This window comes from Barbus barbus (genome assembly GCF_936440315.1).
Source record: "Barbus barbus genome assembly, chromosome: 3".
Classification (NCBI taxonomy): domain Eukaryota; kingdom Metazoa; phylum Chordata; class Actinopteri; order Cypriniformes; family Cyprinidae; genus Barbus; species Barbus barbus.
Genome location: NC_136731.1, coordinates 1,589,005 through 1,615,577, shown reverse-complemented (window position 1 = coordinate 1,615,577; position 26,573 = coordinate 1,589,005). Strand labels below are relative to the sequence as shown.

Sequence of the window (26,573 nt, the reverse complement as noted above, 5' to 3'; positions counted from 1 at the left end):
TCGGTTGCTTTCAGACCCCAAGACTTCAGTATGGATGCAGTTACAGGGTGCTTCCTCATGTTCATGCTCTTCTGAATAAACACTTTGGGAACATTTACATTCATGGTTTTTGGAGCATGCTTTAAGCAAACAACTCAAAGAAAACTTGCTGTGAATAAAAAAAACAAGTGACATTCTAAGACGTGAACAGCAGTAGATGCAGATGCAAAGAGTCTGGTCTTCATGTCGGAGCAGATGCAGGACGTGTTTGTGTGTTTTCAGGTCGCTTTGACAGGTAGCCTCCATGCATAACACAAAATGCAAATGTGTGTTGATACTGAGAAGTCTGTAAGATGGGAAAGAAAAGACTAATTTAAAAAAAAAACCTGGTGCAACACACAAAATGGAAACAATATGCAGTAGGCCTATTCCAGATGAAGATTAGGAAAACTGTCATATAAACCACTTTTGTGGCACCCTTATGGAGGCATGATCTAACAACACTAAGCAGACATTTGGAAGCAAGTAAGATTTGTGGCAGATTAATGTAGGTGAAGTTTGAACATGAAAAATGTAATAGACATAATGATGACTTGGTTGCTTTCAAACCCCAAGACATCAGCATGGATGCAGTTTCAGGGTGCATCCTCATATGTTCATGCTCTTCTGAATAAACACTTTGGGAACATCATGGTTTTTGGAACATGCTTTAAGCAAACGACTCAAAACTCGCTTTGAATAAGAAAAACAAGTGACATTCTAAGAAGTGAACAGCAGTAGATGCAGATGCAGGAGAGGTGACCAACCAATCTAGTTTGGTGGATTTTGCTATTGTTGTTAACATCTAATATTCAATGTAAGCATGTGAACATAAAATTCATTCGTTGACTTGCATTAAATAAAAGTGTCCGCCAAAGAGAATGTACAACTTTAATAGCATTGACATTTTGATATCATAAATCACTAAACTGAAGTTACAAATGATCATTATTTTCAGTGGAAAAGTGTTCACTTGTTTTGTTGCTAAAATATGTTTAAGAAAATTATTATTTTGATTTATGTGTGTGTCCAGCTCCAGACCGAAAGGAAAGTGGGAGGAGAACTAGGATCATGTGACTCTGATGTAACTTGAACTAATATATTTCTCCCAGGAACAACATTAATTCAAACCTCCTCAAACAAAAGCAGAAAGAATCACGAATCGCCATGAGACTTTTCTTCAAGAGTCTGTTGTCTTTACTGGGTAAGTAAAACACAATCTGTCTCATATCTTAATAGCCTACAGTCTGTTTTCAGCTTCATCTTTCAGACAGAGAAACACTTAATTATAAATAATAGAATGTGTTGTCGTTGGTTCATGTTATCTAAACACCTTACTTGAGAAGCTAAATTATATAAGACACTAATACATGATTTTAGAGATTATACTCAATTTTACCCAAATAGAAAATATTTTAAAAATAATAATAAATTCAGTAAAATATAGGCGTATGCTCATAAGAACAATCCATTTATGTTGCTAAATAATGAGCATCATTCTGTTTCTCATTTCAAGGCTTTCTCTCAGTTCAGACGAAAGCAGGAAGAGAAGGTGAGATTTTGTGAATTAAACACTACTTTATCTGTTCGGGAGTTTGTGCTGCTGTGAAATATCTTCAGACACACGATGAAAACCAATTAACTTCAATTGCCAAACAGGGCTATACATATTTATAATAAAGAATTGTAATGGCAAGTAAGGGTTTCTCTTGAATGTATTCCAGTGAACGTAGCAAGATGGGGAACAGCTGATCAATCGACAACACGTAGTTACGGCTCATATTCTTGGGATGCCCAAAATGCTCTGGGTGGATCGAGCTGTACCAGTACAGAAGAACAAAGTAACCCGTGGTGGAAGCTGGATCTGAAGAAGACGTACAGTGTGAACAGAGTGAACATCACTAACAGATACATCTGCTGTGTAGACTCGATAAACGGGGCAGAGATTCGGATTGGAAACAATCCTTCAGATGTTTTCAGCAACCCAGTGTGAGTCTCTGATATATGCAGATTTTGGGCAGTTGGTATCTTCATACGTACTGTACATATGTATGTGTGTGTGTGCTTCATATACTGACTACTACTCACATTCAAAGATTAGGTACATTTTTTTTTGCATGGCAATGATCGATGGAGGAAACAGTGGTTTACCTACCTAATGATCAGACAGTTGATGTTATATCTTTCTAAAATTGAGCTCGTGTTACACAGGCAATCCGCAACACTTTTATCACTCTCTCAAGCCACATATCCATTTTCTCAAAAGCAATTTCATTTAAAACTGTAATAATAGAATATTGGCCAAACATATGTGGTAAAGGCTTCAGTGCGCATTTGTATGGAGCCCTTAAAGGGACATGGTGGTGGAAAAAATTGGGGGTGGGAGGGAAATTTGTTTTCAAAATGTTTTGCATTCTCTTGCAAAGATATTTGCATTCCCTCACAAAAACCAGTTGAGTTCGGACAAACTCTTTCTGTTCAGTTCATATAGTTTTATTTTGAACTTGGACTCAAGTGTAAAGAAATACAGTCAGTGCTTAGTTCAAGGCATGGTTTTGGGACATTCTAAAATGCATGGCTTAATGTTTTAAAACTCGATAATACTGATAAAAATTATTAGGCTAATATTAATAATATTACTATTAATCAAGCAGAATAGCCCAGAATATGAACGCAACACCCTGCACGTTAAGCTTTTTCTCCCCCATAGGAAAAGCTTAAGGTATTATGAATGAAGACGGTGATTTAAATATACCAAATCTGTTTACAGTTACTATTACGCACAATATTTTTCGCAGAATGAACAGCTTGCAGTGGTTCATGAATCGCTTAAAGTGGCTTAATGAAGATGATTAAAAAAGACCAAATATGCTATATTATATATGTAATAAAAATATGTAGCCTGTGTACATGCAAGCCCAAAATATGAGCTGAATTGCACAGTAAGAATTTTCTCTCCATAGGAAAGTACGCTTAACGTACGCCACCGTTTTTCCATATTCCCTCAACTTAGAAGAGTTGATATGTACCTCTCCCATCTTAGCGGTGCCACTATGTTTTCCCTATTTAAAGACGGTTACGAAAATCGCCACTGTTTATTTTGTGTCACCATACTTACTCGTGTAGCTACTCATGTAACCATCTTTAAATAGGAAAAACATGGAAGTGTTTGGTGGCTTCTAAATTCATCCCTGTTTGGATCCTAAGGAATGAATGGTGCTAAGCTAAACCCTAGCATAGTGGCACCGCGCGCTAGAGCGATTGAGTGAACGGTAGCGTTTTCCTTTAAAAAAAAAAAAACAGTGATAAAAAGCCCAAGTTTAATATTTTCTTAAAAATATGTGCAGAAAAGCAACGTGCTATGAGTTTTTTTTTTTTTTTATAAAGTTTGGTCCCACTTTATATTAGGTGGCCTTAACTACTACGTACTTACATTTAAATTAATAATTTGATACAATGTACTTATTGTGTACATACATGTATTTACATTGTACTTATATTTAAAAGAATGCCTATATGTAGTTACATCTGTAATTACATTTATAATTACACTGTTGACCCATCCCTTACACCTTAACCCACCCTTAAACCGACCCATACCACCAAACCTGTCCCTAACCTTACCCACCTTAATAGCAGCAAAAATGTTTTGCAATACAATATGACCACAATAAGCTCATTGTACTTATTTTTGATGTAAATACATAGTAGTTAAGGCCACCTAATATAAAGTGTTACCTAAAGTTTTGTCTACGGGGAGAAAACACGTGAAACTGCACATTCTGTTATGGGCTCATCTGCTTTTCTGTGTGTAATATAAACTAAACAGATTTGGTATTTTTAAATCACGGTCTTCATTCATTAGCCTCCTTTAAGCATTTTCTGTGGGGGACAAAATGTGCAGGGCGTTGCGTTCTTATTCTGGGCTATTCGGTTTTATTAATAATATCATAATATTATTAATAAGGTTATTAATATAAACCTAATAATTTTATTATTATCAAATTTGGTCCTCCAATGGCACTGTTTAATATATTAAGCATTTTAGAATGTCCCAAAACCGTGCCTTGAACCAATGACTGTTTTTCTATATAATTGAGTCCAAATTCAAATGAACCGCTCCCATTGTGAACATATGGAGCTGTATGAACCACTGCAAGCTGTAAAGTAAACAGGAAGCAGGGTTTCTGCCGGGTTTAGTCAGTCAAATTTAAGACTTTTTAAGACCTTTTTATGACCTACACGAATTACGAAAAACAACTTTAGACAATAACTCAAGAACACAGGAACAACACTTAACAATTGTAAATTGTAACATTGTAAAGTATCAATTATTTTATGGCATTAATTTCCAAAGTCAGTCAGTCAGTGTCTTTAATGGTGATCTCCTCCTCAACTTTTCAAGACGAGGTCTTTTTTAATATATTCTGCCAAGCCAAACAGAGTGATGTATGAGGTCTTATCTTTCCCGCACGTAAAGGTCTTGGCTATGTCAGAGTCTGGGAACATTGCTCGGAAAAGTTTGGCAATATCTTCGTTCCCCTTGTACGACTCGTGTTTGGTCACGGTATTCAACACCCACAGGACCTCCGCTTTCAGTGTGGAGGTTGATGCGAAACCACTGTATGTGGCACTGGATGCGCGACAAACGGAATCCCGCGCTGTACTTGGACCGGGTAACGTTAGTAACGGAGCGGAACAAAACTGACTGATTGCCTGCACCCGCTGAAGACCTTTTACAGCTACTTTATGCTTTTCTGACTTTGCATGCGACTGTAAGGATTTTATGCCTAAACTAGTCAGCTCCAACGCCTTCTTACACAGTGTGCAATAGGCTTGATACCGATTGTTTGCGACGGGCTTGAGCCAACTACTAAACGCACTGTCTTCGAGCCATAGCCTGTTAAATGTACACTTTCCCATTGTGATAGACTGGGAGATTTCAGTTAAACTAAGCAGTGACTCAACGACATACAGTAAGCTGAGAGATGAGCTGAGGAGACAGTAACGTACCTCTTGCGAACATAGACTGTAGGCCTAGGCTACATCAGAACATTGGCAGTTGGGAGTTCGCGCGGGTTTCTGTGAAAGTCCTTATGACAAGTCTGTTTGCTGCACTGCCACATGGACCTTGTAGTTCTGGAACGCTCAGTTAGAACTATAACAGGCGAAACGAATGAATGCCGCCGCCTGCGCATTTTCGGGGGGGAAAGGCGATGGTAGAACCAATGAATGAACAAGCATATCAATTTAAGACGTGGCTAAGTGTAATTTATGACCTTGTATGGAAAATCCGGACGTTTTTATGACTTTTAAGGCCTAAAATTCTTATTATTAAATTCAAGACGTTTTATGACTTTTTATGACTCCGCGGAAACCCTGAGGAAGAGTTTGTCTGAACTCAACTGGTTTTGAGAGAGAAATATCTTTGCGAGAGATCACAAACGTTTTGCAAGGAAACGCAAAAGTTTTGTGAGAAAATGCAAATATCTTTGCGAGAGATCACAAACGTTTTGCAAGGAAACGCAAAAGTTTTGTGAGAAAATACAAATGTCTTTGCGAAACGTTTTGCAAGGAAACGCAAAAGTTTTGTGAGAAAATACAAATGTCTTTGCGAGAGATCACAAACGTTTTGCAAGGAAACGCAAAAGTTTTGTGAGAAAATACAAATATCTTTGCGAGAGATCACAAACGTTTTGCAAGGAAACGCAACAGTTTTGCGAGAAAATACAAATATCTTTGCGAGAGATCACAAACGTTTTGCAAGGAAACGCAAAAGTTTTGTGAGAAAATGCAAATGTCTTTGCGAGAGATCACAAACGTTTTGCAAGGAAACGCAAAAGTTTTGTGAGAAAATACAAATGTCTTTGCGAGAGATCACAAACGTTTTGCAAGGAAACGCAAAAGTTTTGTGAGAAAATACAAATATATTTGCGAGAGATCACAAACGTTTTGCAAGGAAACGCAAAAGTTTTGTGAGAAAATGCAAATATCTTTGCGAGAAATCACAAACGTTTTGCAAGGAAACGCAAAAGTTTTGTGAGAAAATACAAATATCTTTGCGAGAGATCACAAACGTTTTGCAAGGAAACGCAAAAGTTTTGTGAGAAAATACAAATATCTTTGCGAGAGATCACAAACGTTTTGCAAGGAAACGCAAAAGTTTTGTGAGAAAATACAAATATCTTTGCGAGAGATCACAAATGTTTTGCAAGGAAACGCAAAAGTTTTGTGAGAAAATACAAATATCTTTGCGAGAGATCACAAACGTTTTGCAAGGAAACGCAAAAGTTTTGTGAGAAAATGCAAATATCTTTGCGAGAGATCACAAACGTTTTGCAAGGAAACGCAACAGTTTTGCGAGAAAATGCAAATATCTTTGCGAGAGATCACAAACGTTTTGCAAGGAAACGCAAAAGTTTTGCGAGAAAATGCAAATATCTTTGCGAGAGATCACAAACGTTTTGCAAGGAAACGCAACAGTTTTGCGAGAAAATGCAAATATCTTTGCGAGAGATCACAAACGTTTTGCAAGGAAACGCAAAAGTTTTGTGAGAAAATGCAAATATCTTTGCGAGAGATCACAAACGTTTTGCAAGGAAACGCAACAGTTTTGCGAGAAAATGCAAATATCTTTGCGAGAGATCACAAACGTTTTGCAAGGAAACGCAAAAGTTTTGTGAGAAAATGCAAATATCTTTGCGAGAGATCACAAACGTTTTGCAAGGAAACGCAAAAGTTTTGTGAGAAAATACAAATATCTTTGCGAGAGATCACAAACGTTTTGCAAGGAAACGCAACAGTTTTGCGAGAAAATGCAAATATCTTTGCGAGAGATCACAAACGTTTTGCAAGGAAACGCAAAAGTTTTGTGAGAAAATACAAATATCTTTGCGAGAGATCACAAACGTTTTGCAAGGAAACGCAACAGTTTTGCGAGAAAATACAAATATCTTTGCGAGAGATCACAAACGTTTTGCAAGGAAACGCAAAAGTTTTGCGAGAAAATACAAATATCTTTGCGAGAGATCACAAACGTTTTGCAACGAAACGCAAAAGTTTTGCGAGAAAATACAAATGTCTTTGCGAGAGATCACAAACGTTTTGCAAGGAAACGCAAAAGTTTTGTGAGAAAATGCAAATATCTTTGCGAGACATCACAAACGTTTTGCAAGGAAACGCAACAGTTTTGCGAGAAAATGCAAATATCTTTGCGAGAGATCACAAATGTTTTGCAAGGAAACGCAACAGTTTTGCGAGAAAATGCAAATATCTTTGCGAGAGATCACAAACGTTTTGCAAGGAAACGCAACAGTTTTGCGAGAAAATACAAATATCTTTGCGAGAGATCACAAACGTTTTGCAAGGAAACGCAACAGTTTTGCGAGAAAATACAAATATCTTTGCGAGAGATCACAAACGTTTTGCAAGGAAACGCAAAAGTTTTGTGAGAAAATACAAATATCTTTGCGAGAGATCACAATCGTTTTGCAAGGAAACGCAACAGTTTTGCGAGAAAATGCAAATATCTTTGCGAGAGATCACAAACGTTTTGCAAGGAAACGCAACAGTTTTGCGAGAAAATGCAAATATCTTTGCGAGAGATCACAAACGTTTTGCAAGGAAACGCAAAAGTTTTGTGAGAAAATGCAAATATCTTTGCGAGAGATCACAAACGTTTTGCAAGGAAACGCAACAGTTTTGCGAGAAAATGCAAATATCTTTGCGAGAGAAACGCAAAAGTTTTGCGAGAAAATGCAAATATCTTTGCGAGAGAAAGCAAAAAATTTGAAAAATATTTTTTCCTCCCACCCCGATTTTTTCCCCACTACCATGTCCTTTTAGGGGCTCCGTACATTTGTGTTTGCACTCTGGAAATCGCCGAAAGATTATATTTGCAACGTTTTTTCGTAGCGCTGAGCAATCACTCACTCACCTCTATTTTTTTTTTTCCCTGCACACTTGCGAATCCTCTCACTGTAACACGATGTAAATAAGAGGTTAATTGATTATAAAAGAACTTTGTGAGATCACGAGTAGTGTACACTTTTATGCAAGGGCTTTCTTTGCACTTTCTAGGCTAAATATAATCCTTTCAGAATTTGAGTAAAAGTTGTTGTTGTTTTGTTTTTTTGTGCTGGTAAACGGGCATGTACCCTAAGTTTCAGGAATGACATACATTCCTCATGAATGCGGGATTCATTTTTAAATGGGAGATAAATATCATTTATCTAAACAGATTTTCAAACAATGCAGACTAATAGATAATTAGAAACATATATACATTTTTGTGTTAATATATTGTTTAAATGCAGATGCAATTATTTCTAAATGTAGACAATTACTAGTAAATCTTGCAATTCTTTCACTGTACATTGCTATTCTTGTAGTAATAATTAATAGTTTGCAGCACTGCAGCAGATATTTTACATGATTTCATGATAAAACACAGTATGACAATGCCCAGATTTCAGACAAAACAAGGTGTTTTATATATTTGTATAAAAAATGAACACTTCACTGTCATGAAACATAACTGCACATTTGCTTAGCTGCTTAATAATGATAATAATAATACCAATAAATAATAAAAGTTGTGTAAAACATGTTACATAAGTTGGAAGTATCCAATTATAAAATATACATTGTGTTGTAAAAGGAAGAGTTAATCATGAAATGCATTCAGCCATAAGAAGAAAATACAGGGTGGGCCATTTATATGGATACACCGTAATAACATGGGAATGGTTGGTGATATTAAAGTCCTGTTTGTGGCACATTAGTATATGTGAGGGGGCAAACTCCTCAAGATGGGTGGTGACCATGGTGGCCATTTAGAAGTCGGCCATCTTGGATACAACTTTTGTTTTTTCAATAGGAAGAGGGCCATGTGACACATCAAACTTATTGGTAATGTCACAAGAAAAACAATGGTGTGCTTGGTTTCAACGTAACTTTATTCATTCATGAGTTATTTACAAGTTTCTGACCACTTATAAAATGTGTTCAATGTGCTGCCCATTGTGTTGGATTGTCAATGCAACCCTCTTCTCCCACTCTTCTAAGGGGGTCAGATCGGGAGACCTTGGGGGCCATTCAACTGGCCCACGACGACCAATCCACTTTCCAGGAAACTGTTTATCTAGGAATGCTCGGACCTGGCACCCATAATGTGGTGGTGCACCATCAATGGAAACCTCAAGGCCACTGGATATTTGAAATTGCTACATGATGATGTGTTTCCCTCTTTATGCACTGAAGCTGGCACGTTCCCTGAGTTTTTCCAGCAAGATGGTGCACCACCACATTATGGGTGCCAGGTCCGAGCATTCCTAGATTAACAGTTTCCTGGAAAGTGGATTGGTCGTCGTGGGCCAGTTGAATGGCCCCCAAGGTCTCCCGATCTGACCCCCTTAGACTTTTATCTTTGGGGTCATCTGAAGGCAATTGTCTATGGTGTGAAGATACGAGATGTGCAGCACCTGAAACTACGGATACTGGATGCCTGTGCTGGCATTTCTCCTGCGGTGTTGCTATCAGTGTGTGAAGAGTGGGAGAAGAGGGTTGCATTGACAATCCAACACAATGGGCAGCACATTGAACACATTTTATAAGTGGTCAGAAACTTGTAAATAACTCATGAACGAATAAAGTTACGTTGAAACCAAGCACACCATTGTTTTTCTTGTGACATTACCAATAAGTTTGATGTGTCACATGGCCCTCTTCCTATTGAAAAAAGAAAAGCTGTATCCAAGATGGCCGACTTCTAAATGGTCACCATGGTCACCACCCATCTTGAGGAGTTTGCCCCCTCACATATACTAATGTGCCACAAACAGGACTTTAATATCACCAACCATTCCCATGTTATTACGGTGTATCCATATAAATGGCCCACCCTGTATAAGTGAAGAGTCATACTAATAATGAGCACCAAAATTACAGGAACTCACTTTTTCATTTTTCTCCAGATGTGCTGTAGTTTCTTCTATTCCAGCAGGAGAAACCTTCAGCTACTCATGTCGTGGGATGGAGGGACGCTATGTGATTGTGAATATTAATGGAACTTCAAAGACTCTTACTTTCTGTAAAGTGGCAGTCTTTGTGATTTTTCCAGGTAATTCAGAGCTACTTAATAACCCTTTCCAGGCGAATTTGACTGGAACGGCCTGAAATAAATGCATTTGAACAGAAGACTAGGAACAGATTAATGCACTTTCCAGGGCACTAGATCACACGATTGTAACTGTGCGGGACAGAGGCTTCGATGTTCTGTTGTGTGTCACATGACAAGGCCTCCTTCTTCACTCGTGACCCCCTCAAAAATAATAAGTGCATGACACCCCTGGTGGGGAATATCTGCTTGGAGGCTCCACAGATACAGCCGCCAAGTGAAAAGATATTCCTTAAAAAGGACTTTGTCAGGACTCAACCAGTTCTTACAGAAATACATTCCTAAGAAAACCTCCTCAAAAACATTCAAAGTGAATAAAATAAAACCATTTCTTGACACTATGACATCTTGCAGGTAATTTGGCAACAGGAAGAGCCGTCACACAGTCGTCAACCTATGGCAGCTGGTATGCTCATCAGGCCATTGATTTCAATCCTGGTTTCACAAATTCATGGTCAGCGTGTTCCTCAACCGATCCTCAGACTAACCCATGGTGGAGGGTGGATCTGCGTTATATTTACAGCATAAGTAGTGTTGTCATCACAAACATACTAGAACACTATCCAGAGAGAATAAACGGAGCAGAGATTCGCATCGGAAACTCTTTGGAGAACAACGGCAACAACAATCCCATGTGAGACCCTCTTTCAGTGGCTTAAAATCCATAAATCCTGAAATCACATATGAAGAAAGACTAGACGTCTAAATGAGGTTTTCTCCGTCTCTCTCTAGATGCACTGTGATTTCTAGCATTCCAGCTGGTGTTTCCTCCACCTTCATGTGTAACAATATGGAGGGGCAATACGTGAATCTCTTCATTCCTGGAGTTTCAAAGTATCTCACTCTGTGCGAGGTGGAGGTCTATGGAGAAGGTGTGATCAAACAAGCAGATTTAGTGTTTTGGGAAACTATAACTGAATTTGGATATTTATGGTTTTTGAACATGTGAAACTTCAACAGTTGCATGCGCTCAGCTTTCAATAATTTACTGCATAAAACATATTTGTGTTTGACTATTGCAGGTGAACCTGTATTTAATATTATCTAGCTATTTTTGTTTGTTGGATCACTACACAACCTCTCACTGCATCTGTTTAATCTTAAGTGGCATTTGCAACTGCTGCAGATATTGTAGACTCCATGCATTTCTTGTTTTTATTGTTTGCATTTAGCATTAGCTTTTCTCTTCACTGTATGTTCACTCTCATGTGCCCTTTTAGGTCCTCTTTTCCAAGAGTCTTGTGAAGATGAACCTTAAGTTTGAGTATGTCTGAACCTCCAGCTCCTGTCACAGGTGAGAGAAGGAAACATACAGAAATCTGAAATTAAATCACATTGATAGCAGTTTTAAGATATCTGCTCATTTCAGCTTCAGCCTGCTCTGGCGGAACGAGGGATTTCTGACATGAAGAAAGAGATGATGATGATGGTGGTGGTGATGGGGGAACTTAAACTCTCTTCAGATCAACTTTGATGTTCTTTACTTACAAGCTAGAATTTTCTCCATTCCTCAATGTTGATCACAATAAAGTTGTATTTGAAAACCGAAACTACTGATTCCTGACTGCTGCTTCGAGTCCATCTGTATTGTATGAAGTGCAAGTACTTGACAATGTGGGGGCAATGATATTTAAGTGAAATTTGTATTTTATGCAATACTTATTAATAGTATTTTTAGATTTTAATGTTTTACGATTTATTTCAGTTAATTCAAGTGTTTTTTTTACTGCAATTTACTATTTTAATTTGTTACCTTTAAAATTTTTCAGCTATTGTGAAGTCATTAGTATTAAGAAAAAATTACAAAAAATTGCAATATAAAATGGTGCAGCCTCATTAATTCACATACGATATTGTTTGGAATGATAATATTTTAGATGACCACTAGATGTCATCAGCAGCATCTTTACTGATGAACTGCACGTTTAAGAACAGTTTTAATATTAATGAAAAAATATTACATGGCACACTGTAAAATATATGACCAGTCAACATGTTTTATCCATTACTTTAACTCATAATTGGCCAATTTCACTACATTTGAAGTGATATGAGATTCAGCTAGACAACAGAAAAAGTGTTTTAAGTATAATTATCTGCATGGATTCTGGTTTGGGTGATTGAACAGTTTGCAGCTTTAAGTCATAATCAGTCTTACAAGCCCAGATCTTAAATTCTTAGTAAGAGTAAAACAAATTAAACAGAGCATAAGTGTCTAAAAGAGTTACTGTTTGACAGCATTGTATATTGTACCTTCAGGCAAGACACTACAGGCATGTTTAATGAAGCATTGTTTCAGACTAGAGGGGAAAAAACATCTAAAATACACACACTGTAAAAATTTATAATGATTTTAACGGTAAAAAAAATGCTACAGTAAAAACCTATTAATTGGTTACGATAAGCTCCCTTACTATACGGTGAAAAACTGTAACGGTAATTTTACAGTTAAATACGGTTTTTGGAATTGAAAAAGAACATGTAATTTACAGTGAAAAACAACAACATAAATTGACGCTCCTGGAATTCCCTGCGTTACATTTCACATTTGATGATTTTTCATTGAAATAACTTTGTTTCTGTTTCTTCCGATTTTCTACGTGGATAAAAATGATGACTATAATGTATGGCGGAAGAGCACTTCGACCTCGGCGCAGTAATATCATCACTCCTACACGAGTAAGTATGGGGAGGGGGAGTTTTTTTATGTAAGTTGAAGTTAAATGTGTAAAACCTAAAATGTTGCTACCATATTTTTTATGGTAAAATTCTGGCAACCACAGCTGCCGTTATTTACAGTAAATTTGACAGATTATTATTATTACTTTATTTAGTCGAACTTTATATTAGGTGGCCTTAACTACTATGTGCTTACATTAAAAAATAAGTACAATGTACTTATTGTGTTCATATTGTATTGAAAACACTTCTGCTGTTCCTGAGGTGGGATACGAGTAAGGTTAGGGACAGGTTTGGTGGTATGGGTAGGTTTAAGGTGTACGGCATTGGTCAACAGTGTAATTATAAATGTAATTACAGAAATTAATTACATATAGTATGTTTAAAAATAGAAGTACAATGTAAGAACATGTATGTACACAATAAGTGCATTTGTACAGTTTATTTACTAGTTAAATTTATTTTCCTTTGTATTTCTTCTTATTAATATTTTTTAAGGTCACTGGCTGCCGTACAAGCATTTCACTGCATATCGTACTGTGTATGACTGTGTATGTGACAAATAAAATTTGAATTTGAATTTGATTATATCAAATGATTGCATAACTGACATTTGAGTTACTCTTTAAAAACATGGATCATTTGAATCGGTAATGCAGCTGAATACTGTAAAGGCTCTGTATGAAAAAAGTCCACAACAAACCTATATAAACAACATTAAATAACAATAAAGTGAATGCATTAAAAAGAATTGTAACCTGCTAGTAAACAGGATTTACAAGATGAAGACGGCAGGAAAAGTGAAGTGTTTTGAAAGTCCATATATGAGAATTAGCATAAAACAAGTTTACCAAATAAGCCAGGTTTATTTCAGTTAGTCTGGCTTATTGCCAGTTGATTTGGATTTGGAGCAAACATAAAGAGACCGAAAAGAGGAAGAAAACAATCCAAAGGGGATGAAAACAGGGATTGCTGGTGCAGGTTTGTTTGATTAGGGTAGGAGCTAAACTCTGCAGGACAGTGCCCCTCCGGGACCAGGGTTGAGAAAGCCTGCTATATATGGTTCATTCAGTATTATCAGCAGCTTTTTATCCTCCTCCATCCCCAACTCCTCCTTTGTCCAGCCAGCATTAGGCCTTCTGATTTCCCTGTGAATCAGACTAATTCTAAAATTACAGGTACATTAAATTATTGAACATTAATGATATTTGCAATACATTTGTGTTGGTGTTATTCTGCTTACCCTTGGGGGGGATATTGCTCCTCTCCCTGCTCTCTCATGCTAGGCTGCATAGATGGGCAAGGAGTTTTTGCCCAGAACAGAACCATACCGCCAATCCAAACTGTATGCTAATTGCCAGTCATCGTTGATGATAGTGGTCCTGACACAAGTCTCAAACTACAGTTTTGAGTAAAGGAGTCATATGCCTGTAACCTGAGAGCTGAAACAGGAAAAACGTATTTTGTTTCTGGATACAGCAGTGTCACATCGAGGGCCAAATTCTGAGTGGAGCTTCTGAAACAGGAACTAAATTCACAGGGAGGGATTCCTGCCCACTCTCTTTCCCCTCCTTCAAAGTCAGTTTCTCTGTTTGTTCCACTGTGGTCTGTAAAGATGGAGCTGTATCTGGCCATTCTTGCCCTCGCTGTTTGTCTCTCAGCCGATGCTCAAAGTAAGTTCAAGCTTTGTATATTAAAATACGTCCACAGATTGTTTTAAATGTGACCCTTGACCACAAAACCAGTCATAAGTAGCACAAGTATATTTGTAGCAATAGCCAACAATACACTGTATTTGTCAAAATGATCAATTTTTCTTTTATGCCAAAAATCATTAGGATATTAAATAAAGATCATGTTCCATGAAGATATTTGGTAAAATTCCTACCATAAATATATCAAAACTTATTTTTTCATTAGTAATATGCATTGCTAAGAAATTGATTTGGACAACTTTAAAGGAGATTTTTTATTCTTTTGCAAACTTTCAGATTCCAGATTTTCAAATAGTTGTGTCTCAGCCAAATATTGTCATATCCTAATAAAGCATACATTAATTAAAAGCTTATTTATTCAACTTTTGAAAAATTGACACTTATGACTGGTTTTGTGGTCCAGGGTCACAAATGTGAAAAGCCTCTACAAGGATGTATGATTTCATGAAGCACACTAATACTTTGAGTAAGCTCTTTATACACTGTGATACGTTTACTTCTGGTGACATATTTTGATCACCTTGTCATTCAAACAGTTGATGACTACTTGATTATAAGTGGTCATTTAGTGGTCAGTGGATGTTAAAATCAGCTGTATAGGACATCCTTACATTTAAAAACTACCGGTGTGTTAAACCAGTGACAAAAAATAAAGTTCATCCTTTATTTCTCTCGGCCTCTGGATGTTTCTAATTTATCTTTTGATGTTTGTTTCATTTCAGTTATACACAACGATTTCAAAATTAATGGATGTTCTGATACAGAAAAAGAATCTGTCTATGGATCTGATGGAGAAGAGATATGGCATGCTGACTTTATTCAAAAGACGGGAGTAAATACATTACCAGATTTTGCAGATCCTTTGACATTTCCAGGATTTTATGAACTAAGCATTGCAGAACAAGAAATATGCAAGCAAAACTTAGCTGTATGCATTAAAGCTTACAATACCCCACCAGAGGAAATGGGTATGATGACTTTTAATGTTTTCCTGTAACATATTTCCTAACATCCAAATTAATCTGTTTGAGCTTAAATGAGCTCCATATTATGCATTCAGTGTCAACAAGAGTTTGGTTAAGAGTGAGCTTTGTCTTACATGATTAGTTTTCCTGTGTATGGATATTACTTGAATGAGATCAGATTCACTCCTGCAAAGTTCAACACAGTTTTGTGTGTTCCCAGACCCCCCCGAGACGTCCATCTATCCGAGGAATGATGTTCAGCTGGGTGCTGAAAACTCCCTCATCTGTCACGTTACGGGCTTCTTTCCTCCGCCTGTCAACGTCTCGTGGACTAAGAACAATGTCATTGTGACGGAAGGTGTGAGTCTGAGTCGGTACCGACCGAGGAATGATGGAACCTTCCACATCTTCTCCTCTCTGGATATTGTTCCTGAGGAGAGAGACATTTACAGCTGTACGGTGAACCACAGAGCCCTCCAGGGCCAAGTGCAGACCAAAATATGGGGTAAGTGCCACTCTGAGAGCGAAATCAAATCAAATTACACTAAATCGTGCTATTTCCAGTTGTTTTCCATATAAATGATGTACGTATAAAACAACAGTCATCATTCGGTGACAGATTCAATCAGCATTACAGCACTGACAAGTGTTACGCTCACACCCCTTACAATGATCAACAGGTGTCCCAGAGACGGCTGCCGTCCCGCCCAGTCTGGGTCCGGCGGTCTTCTGTGGAGCAGGGTTCACTCTGGCGCTGCTGGGAGTAGCTACGGGAATCTTATTCTTTATTAAAGGAGCTGCAACTGACAACACAGACACAGCAAAAAAAGAAAAACTTTTCATGCAGTGGACCTACCGATAAAGACAGTTGCTCGAGGATTGTGAAGGCAATGATACTGTGATTTTGTGTCATTTCAGTGATGGACAGCACTGCTGGTTGAACCTTGAAAGTTGAAACTCAGATTAAATCATTTCATGAAATCTTTTCTTGCTGTGTAGCACTGTTCTTAATTATATCTACACGTTTTTGCTCAGATTACTTGACGAACTGCTAACATAAGTCATTGTTGATTTTGAGTGACAATTCAAATAAGACACTTTTGCTACTTTCATATTACATGTAGTTGCTTTTGTCATGGACTGAAATGTTTCTTTTCTTGTACTATGTAAGTTTTTTTTGCCCTAGCAGTTAATAAAGGAAACTGCATGAGACTTTTCAAGTTTGTTATTAAAAATGTATACGAGCGGCAAGTGCGGCCATAATAGAGGCGACATGGTCGAGATACGTAAGCGATGTGACACGCTCGTTTTTTCAAGGCGCACCAATACCGCGGTGAGATGAAACCATCTCAGCTTTCCAGAATGCTGCAAGCACAAACTATTATTAAACTATTATTTATTATGAAAATTATAGCCTTTGTACTTCAGTCGCATTCCAACGGTGACACAGAGGCAGGTGCGCTGACGTTTGGCTCACTGTATTTTATTTTGATAAAGTACCAACTGCGCTGTCAAGTTAGCAATGCTGGAACTAATGTGTGTGTGTATGTGCGTGCCCTCTGGCGCGATCACTTCAACTGTTTCCTTATACCAGCAGAATCAACTTCAAACACTTTTAATCGTCTTAATAATCACTGTATAAAGGTCTGCTTTTATTTGTGTATACTCACAACCGTGGGGCAAATAAGTATTTGATACACTGCCGATTTTTCAAGTTTTCCCACTTACAAAGAATGGAGAGATCTGTAATTTTCATCGTAGGTACACCTCAACTGTGAGAGACAGAATATTTATAAAAAAATCCAGAAAATCACATTGTATGATTTTTAAATAATTCATTTCCAATTTGTTGCATGAAATAAGTATTTGATCACCTACCAACCAGCAAGAATTCTGGCTCTCACAGACCTGTTAGTTTGTCTTTAAGAAGCCCTCCTATCCTCCACTCATTACCTGTTTTAATTGCGAAAAAGGTGAGAAAGGTGAGGGATCAGCCTAGAACTACACGGGAGGACCTTGTCAATGACCTGAAGAGAGCTGGGACCACAGTCTCAAAGGTTACCATTAGTAACACACTACACCGTCATGGATTAAAATCCTGCAGCGTGCGCAAGGTCCCCCTGCTCAAGCCAGCACGTGTCCAGGCCCGTCTGAAGTTTGCCAAAGACCATCTGGATGATCCAGAGGAGGCAAGATGGGTCGTAGCTGGGTCTTCCAGCATGACAATGACCCCAAACACACAGCAAGGGCAACTAAGGAGTGGCTCCTCCGTAAGAAGCATTTCAGGGTCCTGGAGTGGCCAGTCTCCAGACCTGAACCCAATAGAAAATCTATGGAGGGAGCTGCAACTCTGTGTAGCCCAGTGGCAGCCCCAAAACCTGAAAGATCTGGAGAAGACCTGTATGGAGGAGTGGGCCAAAATCCCTGCTGCAGTGTGTGCAAACCTGGTCAAGAACTACAGGAAACGCCTGACCTCTGTAATTGTGTAAACAGGTTTCTGTACCAAATATTAAGTTCTATTTTTCTATTGTATCAAATACTTATTTCATGCAATAAAATTAATTTAATTATACAATGTGATTTTCTGGATTTTTTTTAAATATTCTGTATCTCACAGTTGAGGTGTACCTACGATGAAAATTACAGATCTCTCCATTCTTTGTAAGTGGAAAAACGTGAAAAATCGGCAGTGTATCAAATACTTATTTGCCCCACTGTATATACAGTGCCCTCCAAAAGTATTGGAACAGTAAAGACAAAATTGCCTGAACTGTGAACAAAACTGTGGAGTCAAGACATTTACAAATATGATTAAAAGATGAATATGAGACAAAACTACAGAATGTCACATTTTATTATTAGCCGTTTCAACACATAGATGTTTTACCAGTTAAGAAGTTCAGCACTTTTATAGTTTCATCCCTCTATCTGATGTGCGCATAAGTATTGGAAGAGTTGCCTCACAGGTCTTTCTAAGTGATCAGCTGTGTCCTGTTGCATTAATTCTTCAGATATTAAAAGCAGGGAATGTGTCGTAGCAGTTATATCCATTACTTAATCGAATGCAAGATTCAGAATACAGATGACACACACAAACCAGGATGAAGATGAGGGATCTGACTTAGATAAAAGCAAACAATTTGGATGCTAAAAGAAAAGAGGAAGCTATAGCAAAAACAAAGGGTATGGAGAAAACAAGAGTTTGGAAACCACCAGCGACACCAGCAACCAACAACGACCTGATCGGCTGAGAAAACAACAGTAGTTGATGACAGACAAATCATAAAAGCTGTGAAAATTAACCCTAAAAGACGTGTCTGTAAAATCACCAACAACTTCCAGAAAGCTGGGGTGATGCTCTGACAATCTACTGTCCTCAGGAGACTTTGACACAGAATTACAGATGCTACACAGCAAGATGCAAACCTCTGACCAGCACCAAACATAGAAAGACAAGATTAGAGTTTGCAGAAAAGCACAAAGGTGAGCCAGAAGAGTTTTGGAACTGTGTTTATGGACCGATGACACAAATATGAATGTGGAGGAAAAAAAGGGAACTGCAATGATCCCAAGCATACAGCCTCATCTGTAAAGCATGGTGGAGGTGGTGTCATGGCATGGGCATGCATGGCTGTCTCTGGAACAGGCCCTCTCAACTTTACTGATGACTTAATGTATGATGACAGTAGCAGAATGAATTTGGAAGGGTACAAAACCATCTTACCTACCAATATTCAAGAAAATGCCACCAGATTCATTGGGAAGTGCTTCATATTGCATCAGGACAATGACCCAAAACACCCTGCCAGTTCAGTCAAGGAATGTATAAGAGCAAAGAAATGGAAAGTCTTAGATTGCCCAAGTCAATCTCCATATTTAAATCTGATTGAACATGAATTTCAGCAGCTGGAGAGGAGAGTAAAGGCAGAAACTCCCCAAAACAAGCAACAATTGGGATTAGCTGCATTAAAGGCTGGGAAAAGCATTTGAAAGGATGAGAGCAAGAGTCTGGTGATGTCTATGGGTCACAGACTCACTGCTGTGATTGTGCTCAAGGGATCTGTAACTAAATAATAGCTTTTAATCTTTTATATCTGCCTTATGTTCAACTGTCCCAATACTTATGCTCACATCAATGAGTGGGATTAACTCTAAAAGTGCTGTTCTTTTTATTTGGTAAAACATGTATGTGTTGAAACGGCTAATAAAATGTGACATTCTGTAGTTTTGACTCATATTCATCTTTTAATCATATTTGCAAATGTCTTGACTATATTTGCAAATGTCTTGACTCCACAGGCAACAGAGCAATTTTGTCTTTACTGTTCCAATACTTGTGGAGGGGACTGTATATATATACATACAAATTTATAAATTCAATGTATATATATTACTTCATTTCCATTTAGTTTGTTGATGTACTAAAATAACTCAAATTAAATAAAACTAAAACTTAATAAAAAACCTATACAGACATAAAAAAACTAATAAAATTACAATCATTCCAACTTTAACTAAAATTAAAATAGATAACAAATACAAATCAATCTACATCTAGTTTATCAGTAATCCTAAAAAAATAACACTGAGCCAAACACACATGCTAAAAAAACATCAACTTACTTACACATAGTAAAAAATGGTTCCAAAAACTGAAACAGAAGTGAAACAAGTAGTAGGAAATAGGGGAAATAAAAAGTGATACTTATATCCTGCCCAGCCTTTACACACTTTGGTTTTCAACAACAGCTGCCGTGACCGCTACTGCAGTAAACTGTTTTTTTTTTTATACCCGTCTAACAAAATACTAATTGAATTCAGCTGGACACTCTTTACTTTTTATCACGACAAATGGCCAAGCAAGCGCACGACACTGACAAAGTACGCGATACAATACGAGACCAAACGCAATTTCAGCATGTCTCCACACAGTAAACAAAACAAGTGAATATATATATATATATATATATATATATATATATACAGTGCCTTGCGAAAGTATTCATACCCCTTCATTTTTTTCACATTTTGTTATGTTGCTACCTTATGTTAAACTGCTTTAGATTACTTTTTTCCCCCACATCAATCTACACACATCATATTGACAAAGCAAAAACAGAATTGTCACAACTTCATAAATTTATTCAAAATAAAAAAACCAAATATGTACATTGCATAAGTATTCATACCTTTAACTAAATATTTAGCTGAAGTACCTTTACAGCCTCAAGTCTTTTGTGTTTGATGCGACAAGCTTTGCTCATCAACATTTGGCCATTATCTGCTATTCTTTTCAACATCTCTTCACCTCTCAAGCTCTGTCAGGTTGGATGGGGGCAGATGCACATTTTCAGGTTTCTCCAGAAATATTTGATTGGGTTCAAGCTCAGGCTGTGGCTGGGCCACTCAAATACATTCACAGCGTTGTGTATAAGCCACTCTTGCTGTGTGCTTAGGGTCACTGTCCGGTTGGAAGGTGAACCTTCTGCCCAGTCTGAGGTTCTGAATGCTCTGGACTCATTAAGGGTTTTCATTAAGGCGATCTCTATATTTTGGTGCACTGAGCTTTTCTTCTGCTCTGAACAGTCCCTCAGTCGCTGCCGCTGAAAAACATCCCAATAGCATGAGGCCGCTACCAGCACACTTTACTTTTGGGATGGTACTCTGCAGATGATGAGTAGAGCTGGTTCCCTTCAAACATGATGCTTAGAATTGAGGTTCATCAGACCAGAGAATCTTGTTTCTCAGAGTCTGAGGGTCCTTTAGGTGCTTTTTTGTAAATTTCAAGTGTGTTTTTATGTGTCTTCACTGAGGAGAGGATTGAGTTTGGCCACACCCGCCATAAAGCCCAGATCGATGGAGTGTTGCAGTGACGTTTGTCCTTCTGTAGATTTCTCCTATCTCCACATATGATCATGGAGGTCAACTAGAGTGACCATCAGGTTCTTGGTCACCACTCTAACCAAAGCCCTTCTCCATCAATTGCTCAGTTTGGCCAGGAGGCCAGCTCTAAGAAGAATCCTGGTTGTTTCAAACTTCTTTTATTAAGGGTAACAGAGACTACATGCTTCTGTGGACCTTCAATGAAGCAGAATTTCTTTTCAGAAAACTACCCCAGATGTGTGGCTTGACGCAAACCTGTTTCTGAGCTCTACAGACAAGTTCTTTTGACCCCAGGGCTTGGTTTTTGCTCTGATATGCATTATCAGCTGTTGAACCTTTTATTAAGACATGTGAGCCTTTCCAAATCGTGTGTGCCTTCAATTCAACTGAATTTGCCACAGGTTACCTTCACTCAAAAGTCTAGTAACACCTACAAGCAATATGAATGCTCCTGAGCTAAATTCCAACTATCCCAGATTAAGGGACGAGTACTTATGCAATGGAATCATTTAAGTTTTTTATTTTTAATAAATTGGCAAAGATGTTAAAAACCTTTTTTTTTATGCTTTATCATTATAGTGTATGGAGTGTAGATTGATGTGGAAAAAAGTAATTTAAAGCAGTTTAAGCAACATGAAACGTTAAAAAAAATTAAGGGGTATGAATACTTTCGCAAGGCACTGTGTGTGTGTGTGTGTTGTATATGTATATATATATATATATATATATATATAGTGACATATACTCCATACGTCACATATGCCAAAATAAACAACACAGAGACTGCAGAGAAATGGACAAAGGCTGATGATACACAGGGCAACTTTTTGAGCAATTTCTATCTGGTCATGGGCTCTGTGTCTCACTTGGTTGCCCTGTTGATTGCAACATTTCCCAAAGTTGCCCCGTGTATCATACAGAAGGATATGATTCCAAGCAGTCATTTTAGCAGTGATGTGTCATTCAAGATTCTTTTGAAACAGATATACATAGAAGAAATTAATAAGAAAATGTCCTGATAAAGAAACATGATGGCCAACAAAACAGAAACTAAGGGCTTATAAATAGTGTGAGGTAAATAACTGGAACAGAAACAGGGATGTGATAAATCAGAAACTATAGAAACTGAGCAGGAACATAGGCAAAAGGGGAATAGGGAAAACAAAACCAAAACACAAGAAACCCCCCCAGAGTCAACATCAGTTCCAGTTCTGTTTCCATCAAACTACACAGACTAAAGCACGATAAAGAACAGCATTTTCATAAAGCCTACTGAAACCATCAGGATTCTTTAAAACAAATGTTTCTTACCATACTGTGTTCATAAATTTGGTCTGCTTGTGATAAGTTTGTCAGTTATTTTTGATAAATAATCAGGATGAATAGACATTACAGTCCTTGGTTATGGTTTTGTTTAATAAAGCTGCACATGGGTTCTTGAAGCCCGCCTCAGTGCATGTTTATTACGCTGATTGAACAGTAAGGGTTATGTTTACCATGCTCAGGAACTAGGTATGCTATATTGCTGAATGGACAATAAATAATTGAGAAAGCTGTTAATAGTTTGTGTTCTCTAAAACTTTACAAAGTTTTTTTTTTCAGGAATGTAATTTTAAGGGTCGTTGTGTTTAATGTGTTACTGCAATCTAACTTTTATTTGAGCTGTGAGTTTAAAAGTAAGCTGGGTATTGATATAGCAACACTTGACACATGTGGAAGAAGCAGCTGATTGGACAGCGGTTTTAGACTCAGACCTCACTAGCATGAGCAGTGTGTGTAACAGTGCCGCTCTCAGTTGTGAATGAGAGAGAGAGGGAAAATGACACTGTTAAAGCTCTTGAATTTTCAACACATTCTAATGCTGTCTGTATTCACTGGAGCAGGTGAGAGAAACGGCCTTTACTAAGAAACACTGAAGAAATGATCATTTCAGTAGTGGACATGCTGTTTTTAGCAGCAACATTTTCTTAAACACTGTTAGTTATGATGGTTCTCTGGTAGTGGACCATCTAATGTAGTAAAGTAGGTACTGGCTATATAGATATTTTAACAATATGAATATGAGGTGATGTAATAGCTGACTGATGTGCTCAAGTGCTTATGTTTTTATACTGTTGAAATAAGCTCACACAGATGTTATTTTTCAGCTAATGGATATTATTTCCACACATGGCTACAGTGCATCTACATCTCTCATGGTCTCAGTGACATGGAGTACATTGAAGGCTATTACTTCAATAAATATCCAGTCATTAAGTTCAACAGCACTGTGGGGATGTTTGAGGGGTTTTCAGATTTTGGAATAAGAACTGCAGAATTATGGAACAACGATACAGCAGCCCTACAGCAAACCAGGGCTAAAGTTGATACATACTGCAAGCCTGATGCTAAAGTTTTTGAAGCAGCTATCCATAGTAAAAAAGGTTTGTGACAAGACTCTTCTTTAAACATTTTTGATAAAGCACATTTATATGGTCTGTCATACAGTAGGATTTGTAATGTGGCTGTTGTTGTTTCAGAGCGGCCGCAAGTGAAGCTCAGTTCAGTGATGCCGGGCGACAGCACACATCCAGCTCTGGTGAAGTGCAGCGTTTATGAATTCTACCCTCAACCAATCAAAGTGTACTGGCTGAAGGACGGGGTGGAGGTGACTTCTGACGTGACCTCCACTGAGGAGCTGCCCAACGGAGACTGGTACTACCAGAGTCACACCGTGCTAGAATACACTCCCAAATCTGCAGAGAAGATCTCCTGCGTGGTGGAGCACGCCAGCTTCACCAGACCCATGATCTACGACTGGAGTAAGAGACAACACCTGTCATATCACACCTGATTCACACTAATATAGCATCAGTTACACAATAAGAGGAGATAATTGTGTTAATAGAGCTATGTCTGTCCTTCACAGCCCCACCACCGGCCCCTGAGTTTGAGTGGGATATTCAGCTATTATTCACTATTGAATCTGCTGCACTGCTGCTGGGAATCATCACAGCCGCTGCTGGATACATGTACTACCAGATAAAAACATCAGGACGGTAGAGGTGAGAGATAAATCTAGTCCAGTTATAAAACTATAAATATCAAAGCACTTTTCAATTAATCACTCTTTTATTGTGATAGAGAAGTTCCTGGTACCACGTCAGTGATGGTACGTTTTACATTTCTGTGATCAAACATTACCTCTTCCTATCTCATATGATGAAATGCTGAACCATCAGCCTCAGTAATATTAATATTAATCACTCAAATGGCAGGTCCTGATACTGACTGAAAGGAGCCTCATCGTGGAGAAGCACAAACATGACTAGCACACACTGTCCAACTCTTCAACTGATGCTTCAAAATAAAAAAGCATTGCATCTGAGACATGTCTCTGGCTAATATTTCAGCATCTTCAGGCAATATTGGCACTAAATAATGTGAATGATTGAGGGACTCTCTTCTCTTCTCGCTCTCCTTCTACATCTTACACTCTTTCTGTCCTCCTCGTTCTCTTCTTCCCACACCATGCATCCTCCTCATTTCTTCCTGCTCACCTTTTATATTTCTTGTTCTTTCTCCAGTTTCTGCTTAAGTTTGTTTGCTCTGGGAATTCACATCAGCTGTTAGAAAATACACACAGTGCATCTCAACTGTTCACACAGCTATAAAAATACAATATCATATTTGTAGCTGTGTGAACAGTTGAGTACATTGAATTGTCTGCACTGTGCGCTGATCTTGCAGATACCAATTTGGTGGTAATGATACAATATTGTGATTGAGAATTTTGTTAACGAAGACTATGACAAAAAATGCTTTTTTCCCATGACTAAGACGAGACGATAATAAGGTCAATAAACGGTAACTATGACTATATCAACATGCAATTGCGTTGATGAAATAAGATGAGACCAAAAACCTTTTATTTTAATCAAAAAAAGGTGACAAAATGGTATTGCAGACCACTTTACTCGCCTCTACTACACAAGCTTTCATGAGTGCGGTTGCCAGATATCAAAAGTTCAAATCCCGATTCAGAGCTTCGCTGTAACATGAATATACTTTCTTCCCGGTGGTTTGCTTATTTGAAGCAATCTGGCAACCATGAGCATGCGCTCACTCCTCATTGTGGAAGTGAATGAGCTTTATTGCCAGGTATGTTTCCATCTGGTGGAATGACCTGCCCAACTCAATCTGAGTCCTTAGCCATCTTCAAGAAACGGTTAAAAACACATCTCTTCCATCTTTATTTAACCTTCTAACGCTAGCACTCTTAATTCTACTTTATCTGTCTTCTTTTTATTTAAAAAAAAAAAACCACACTCACATTGACCCGCTATCAATTGCATATTTATTCTCTAACTGCTAGCTTTTCTTGAAAAACTAACATTAACTTTCTTTTTTCTATTCTATCTACTTGTTTTCTGTCTACTTGTCAAAAAAAGGCTTTCTTTTTTTCTATATTCTATCTACTAATTTTCTTAAAAAAATAAAGCTATGATATAGCCCATTAAAGTAGATTTAATATGGTATTCATAGTGTGTTATACTCTTAAAAGTTAAAACCACAAATACGTAAGTACTATAATGTATTATAATTGTTGTTATGATTATTCATGAGATTTTATAAAACATAAGGTTTTTTTATAATGCATTATGCATTCATTAATAACGCCTTAAGAATACCCTTATAATGTATTATAAATATGGGCTTCATAGAAAGTGTTGCTCTGTGTACTGTGTTAGGCTAACAGAGACTTGTCATAGCACTTGCATGTTGTTGCTCTTTTGTTGGTTTTGATTGCTTCTGTTGTCCTCATTTGTAAGTCGCTGTGGATAAAAGCATCTGCTATATGACTAAATGTATATTATGTGCAAATTTGAAATGTAGACTAGTAGAAATGTAGACAGTATGTGTGTTAGATAAATAAATTTATAAATAGTGTTGTGTGTTCCACAATTATTGTCAAGTGTTCATGAGATGGATTGCCTGAGGGAAGAAACTGTTCCTGTGTCTGGTCGTTCTGGTGCTCAGAGCTCTGTAGCGTCGACCAGACGGTAACAGTTCAAAGAGGGAGTGTGCTGGATGTGAGGGGTCCAGAGTGATTTTGCCGGCCCTTTTGCTCACTCTGGATAAGTACGGTTCTTGGAG

General features: G+C 37.7%; 5 protein-coding genes across 5 annotated transcripts in view; 4 read left to right on the top strand and 1 right to left on the bottom strand.

The window, feature by feature from the left end:
• Nucleotides 1–26,573, bottom strand: part of LOC306856321 (uncharacterized protein) — a 1,000,538-nt gene that overhangs the window by 337,109 nt on the left and 636,856 nt on the right. The gene's annotated exons all lie outside the window — the stretch shown is intronic.
• Nucleotides 1–26,573, top strand: part of LOC306856359 (cytolytic toxin-alpha-like) — a 116,021-nt gene that overhangs the window by 40,221 nt on the left and 49,227 nt on the right. The window lies entirely within an intron of this gene.
• On the top strand, nucleotides 1,147–11,741 carry LOC306848867 (uncharacterized protein). Its single transcript, XM_079383632.1, has 8 exons — nucleotides 1,147–1,222; nucleotides 1,535–1,570; nucleotides 1,743–2,007; nucleotides 9,993–10,138; nucleotides 10,550–10,829; nucleotides 10,928–11,067; nucleotides 11,416–11,489; nucleotides 11,565–11,741. Exons 1-7 carry the CDS (start codon nucleotides 1,186–1,188, stop codon nucleotides 11,451–11,453), a joined length of 942 nt encoding a protein of 313 aa, XP_079239758.1. The 5' UTR covers nucleotides 1,147–1,185; the 3' UTR covers nucleotides 11,454–11,489; nucleotides 11,565–11,741.
• Nucleotides 14,456–16,766, top strand: LOC306853546 (H-2 class II histocompatibility antigen, A-U alpha chain-like). The gene is made up of 4 exons (XM_079391042.1): nucleotides 14,456–14,547; nucleotides 15,312–15,557; nucleotides 15,775–16,059; nucleotides 16,235–16,766. The coding sequence occupies exons 1-4, from the start codon at nucleotides 14,490–14,492 to the stop codon at nucleotides 16,414–16,416; spliced, it is 771 nt and encodes a 256-aa protein (XP_079247168.1). The 5' UTR covers nucleotides 14,456–14,489; the 3' UTR covers nucleotides 16,417–16,766.
• LOC306851348 (H-2 class II histocompatibility antigen, E-S beta chain-like) lies at nucleotides 23,170–26,366 on the top strand. Its single transcript, XM_079387517.1, has 6 exons — nucleotides 23,170–23,320; nucleotides 23,585–23,860; nucleotides 23,957–24,238; nucleotides 24,346–24,481; nucleotides 24,561–24,588; nucleotides 24,695–26,366. Exons 1-4 carry the CDS (start codon nucleotides 23,239–23,241, stop codon nucleotides 24,477–24,479), a joined length of 774 nt encoding a protein of 257 aa, XP_079243643.1. The 5' UTR covers nucleotides 23,170–23,238; the 3' UTR covers nucleotides 24,480–24,481; nucleotides 24,561–24,588; nucleotides 24,695–26,366.

Bases quoted from the DNA above. Each gene is read 5' to 3' on its own strand.
- LOC306848867 (XM_079383632.1), top strand. From the start codon at position 1,186: ATGAGACTTTTCTTCAAGAGTCTGTTGTCTTTACTGG. The intron at 10,830-10,927 runs GTGAGACCCTCT...GTCTCTCTCTAG, and splicing joins AACGGCAACAACAATCCCAT to ATGCACTGTGATTTCTAGCA. The intron at 11,068-11,415 runs GTGTGATCAAAC...GTGCCCTTTTAG, and splicing joins GGTGGAGGTCTATGGAGAAG to GTCCTCTTTTCCAAGAGTCT.
- LOC306853546 (XM_079391042.1), top strand. From the start codon at position 14,490: ATGGAGCTGTATCTGGCCATTCTTGCCCTCGCTGTTTGTCTCTCAGCC. The intron at 14,548-15,311 runs GTAAGTTCAAGC...GTTTCATTTCAG, and splicing joins TCTCTCAGCCGATGCTCAAA to TTATACACAACGATTTCAAA. The intron at 16,060-16,234 runs GTAAGTGCCACT...AATGATCAACAG, and splicing joins AGTGCAGACCAAAATATGGG to GTGTCCCAGAGACGGCTGCC.
- LOC306851348 (XM_079387517.1), top strand. From the start codon at position 23,239: ATGAGAGAGAGAGGGAAAATGACACTGTTAAAGCTCTTGAATTTTCAA. The intron at 23,321-23,584 runs GTGAGAGAAACG...GTTATTTTTCAG, and splicing joins GTCTGTATTCACTGGAGCAG to CTAATGGATATTATTTCCAC. The intron at 24,239-24,345 runs GTAAGAGACAAC...TGTCCTTCACAG, and splicing joins ACCCATGATCTACGACTGGA to CCCCACCACCGGCCCCTGAG.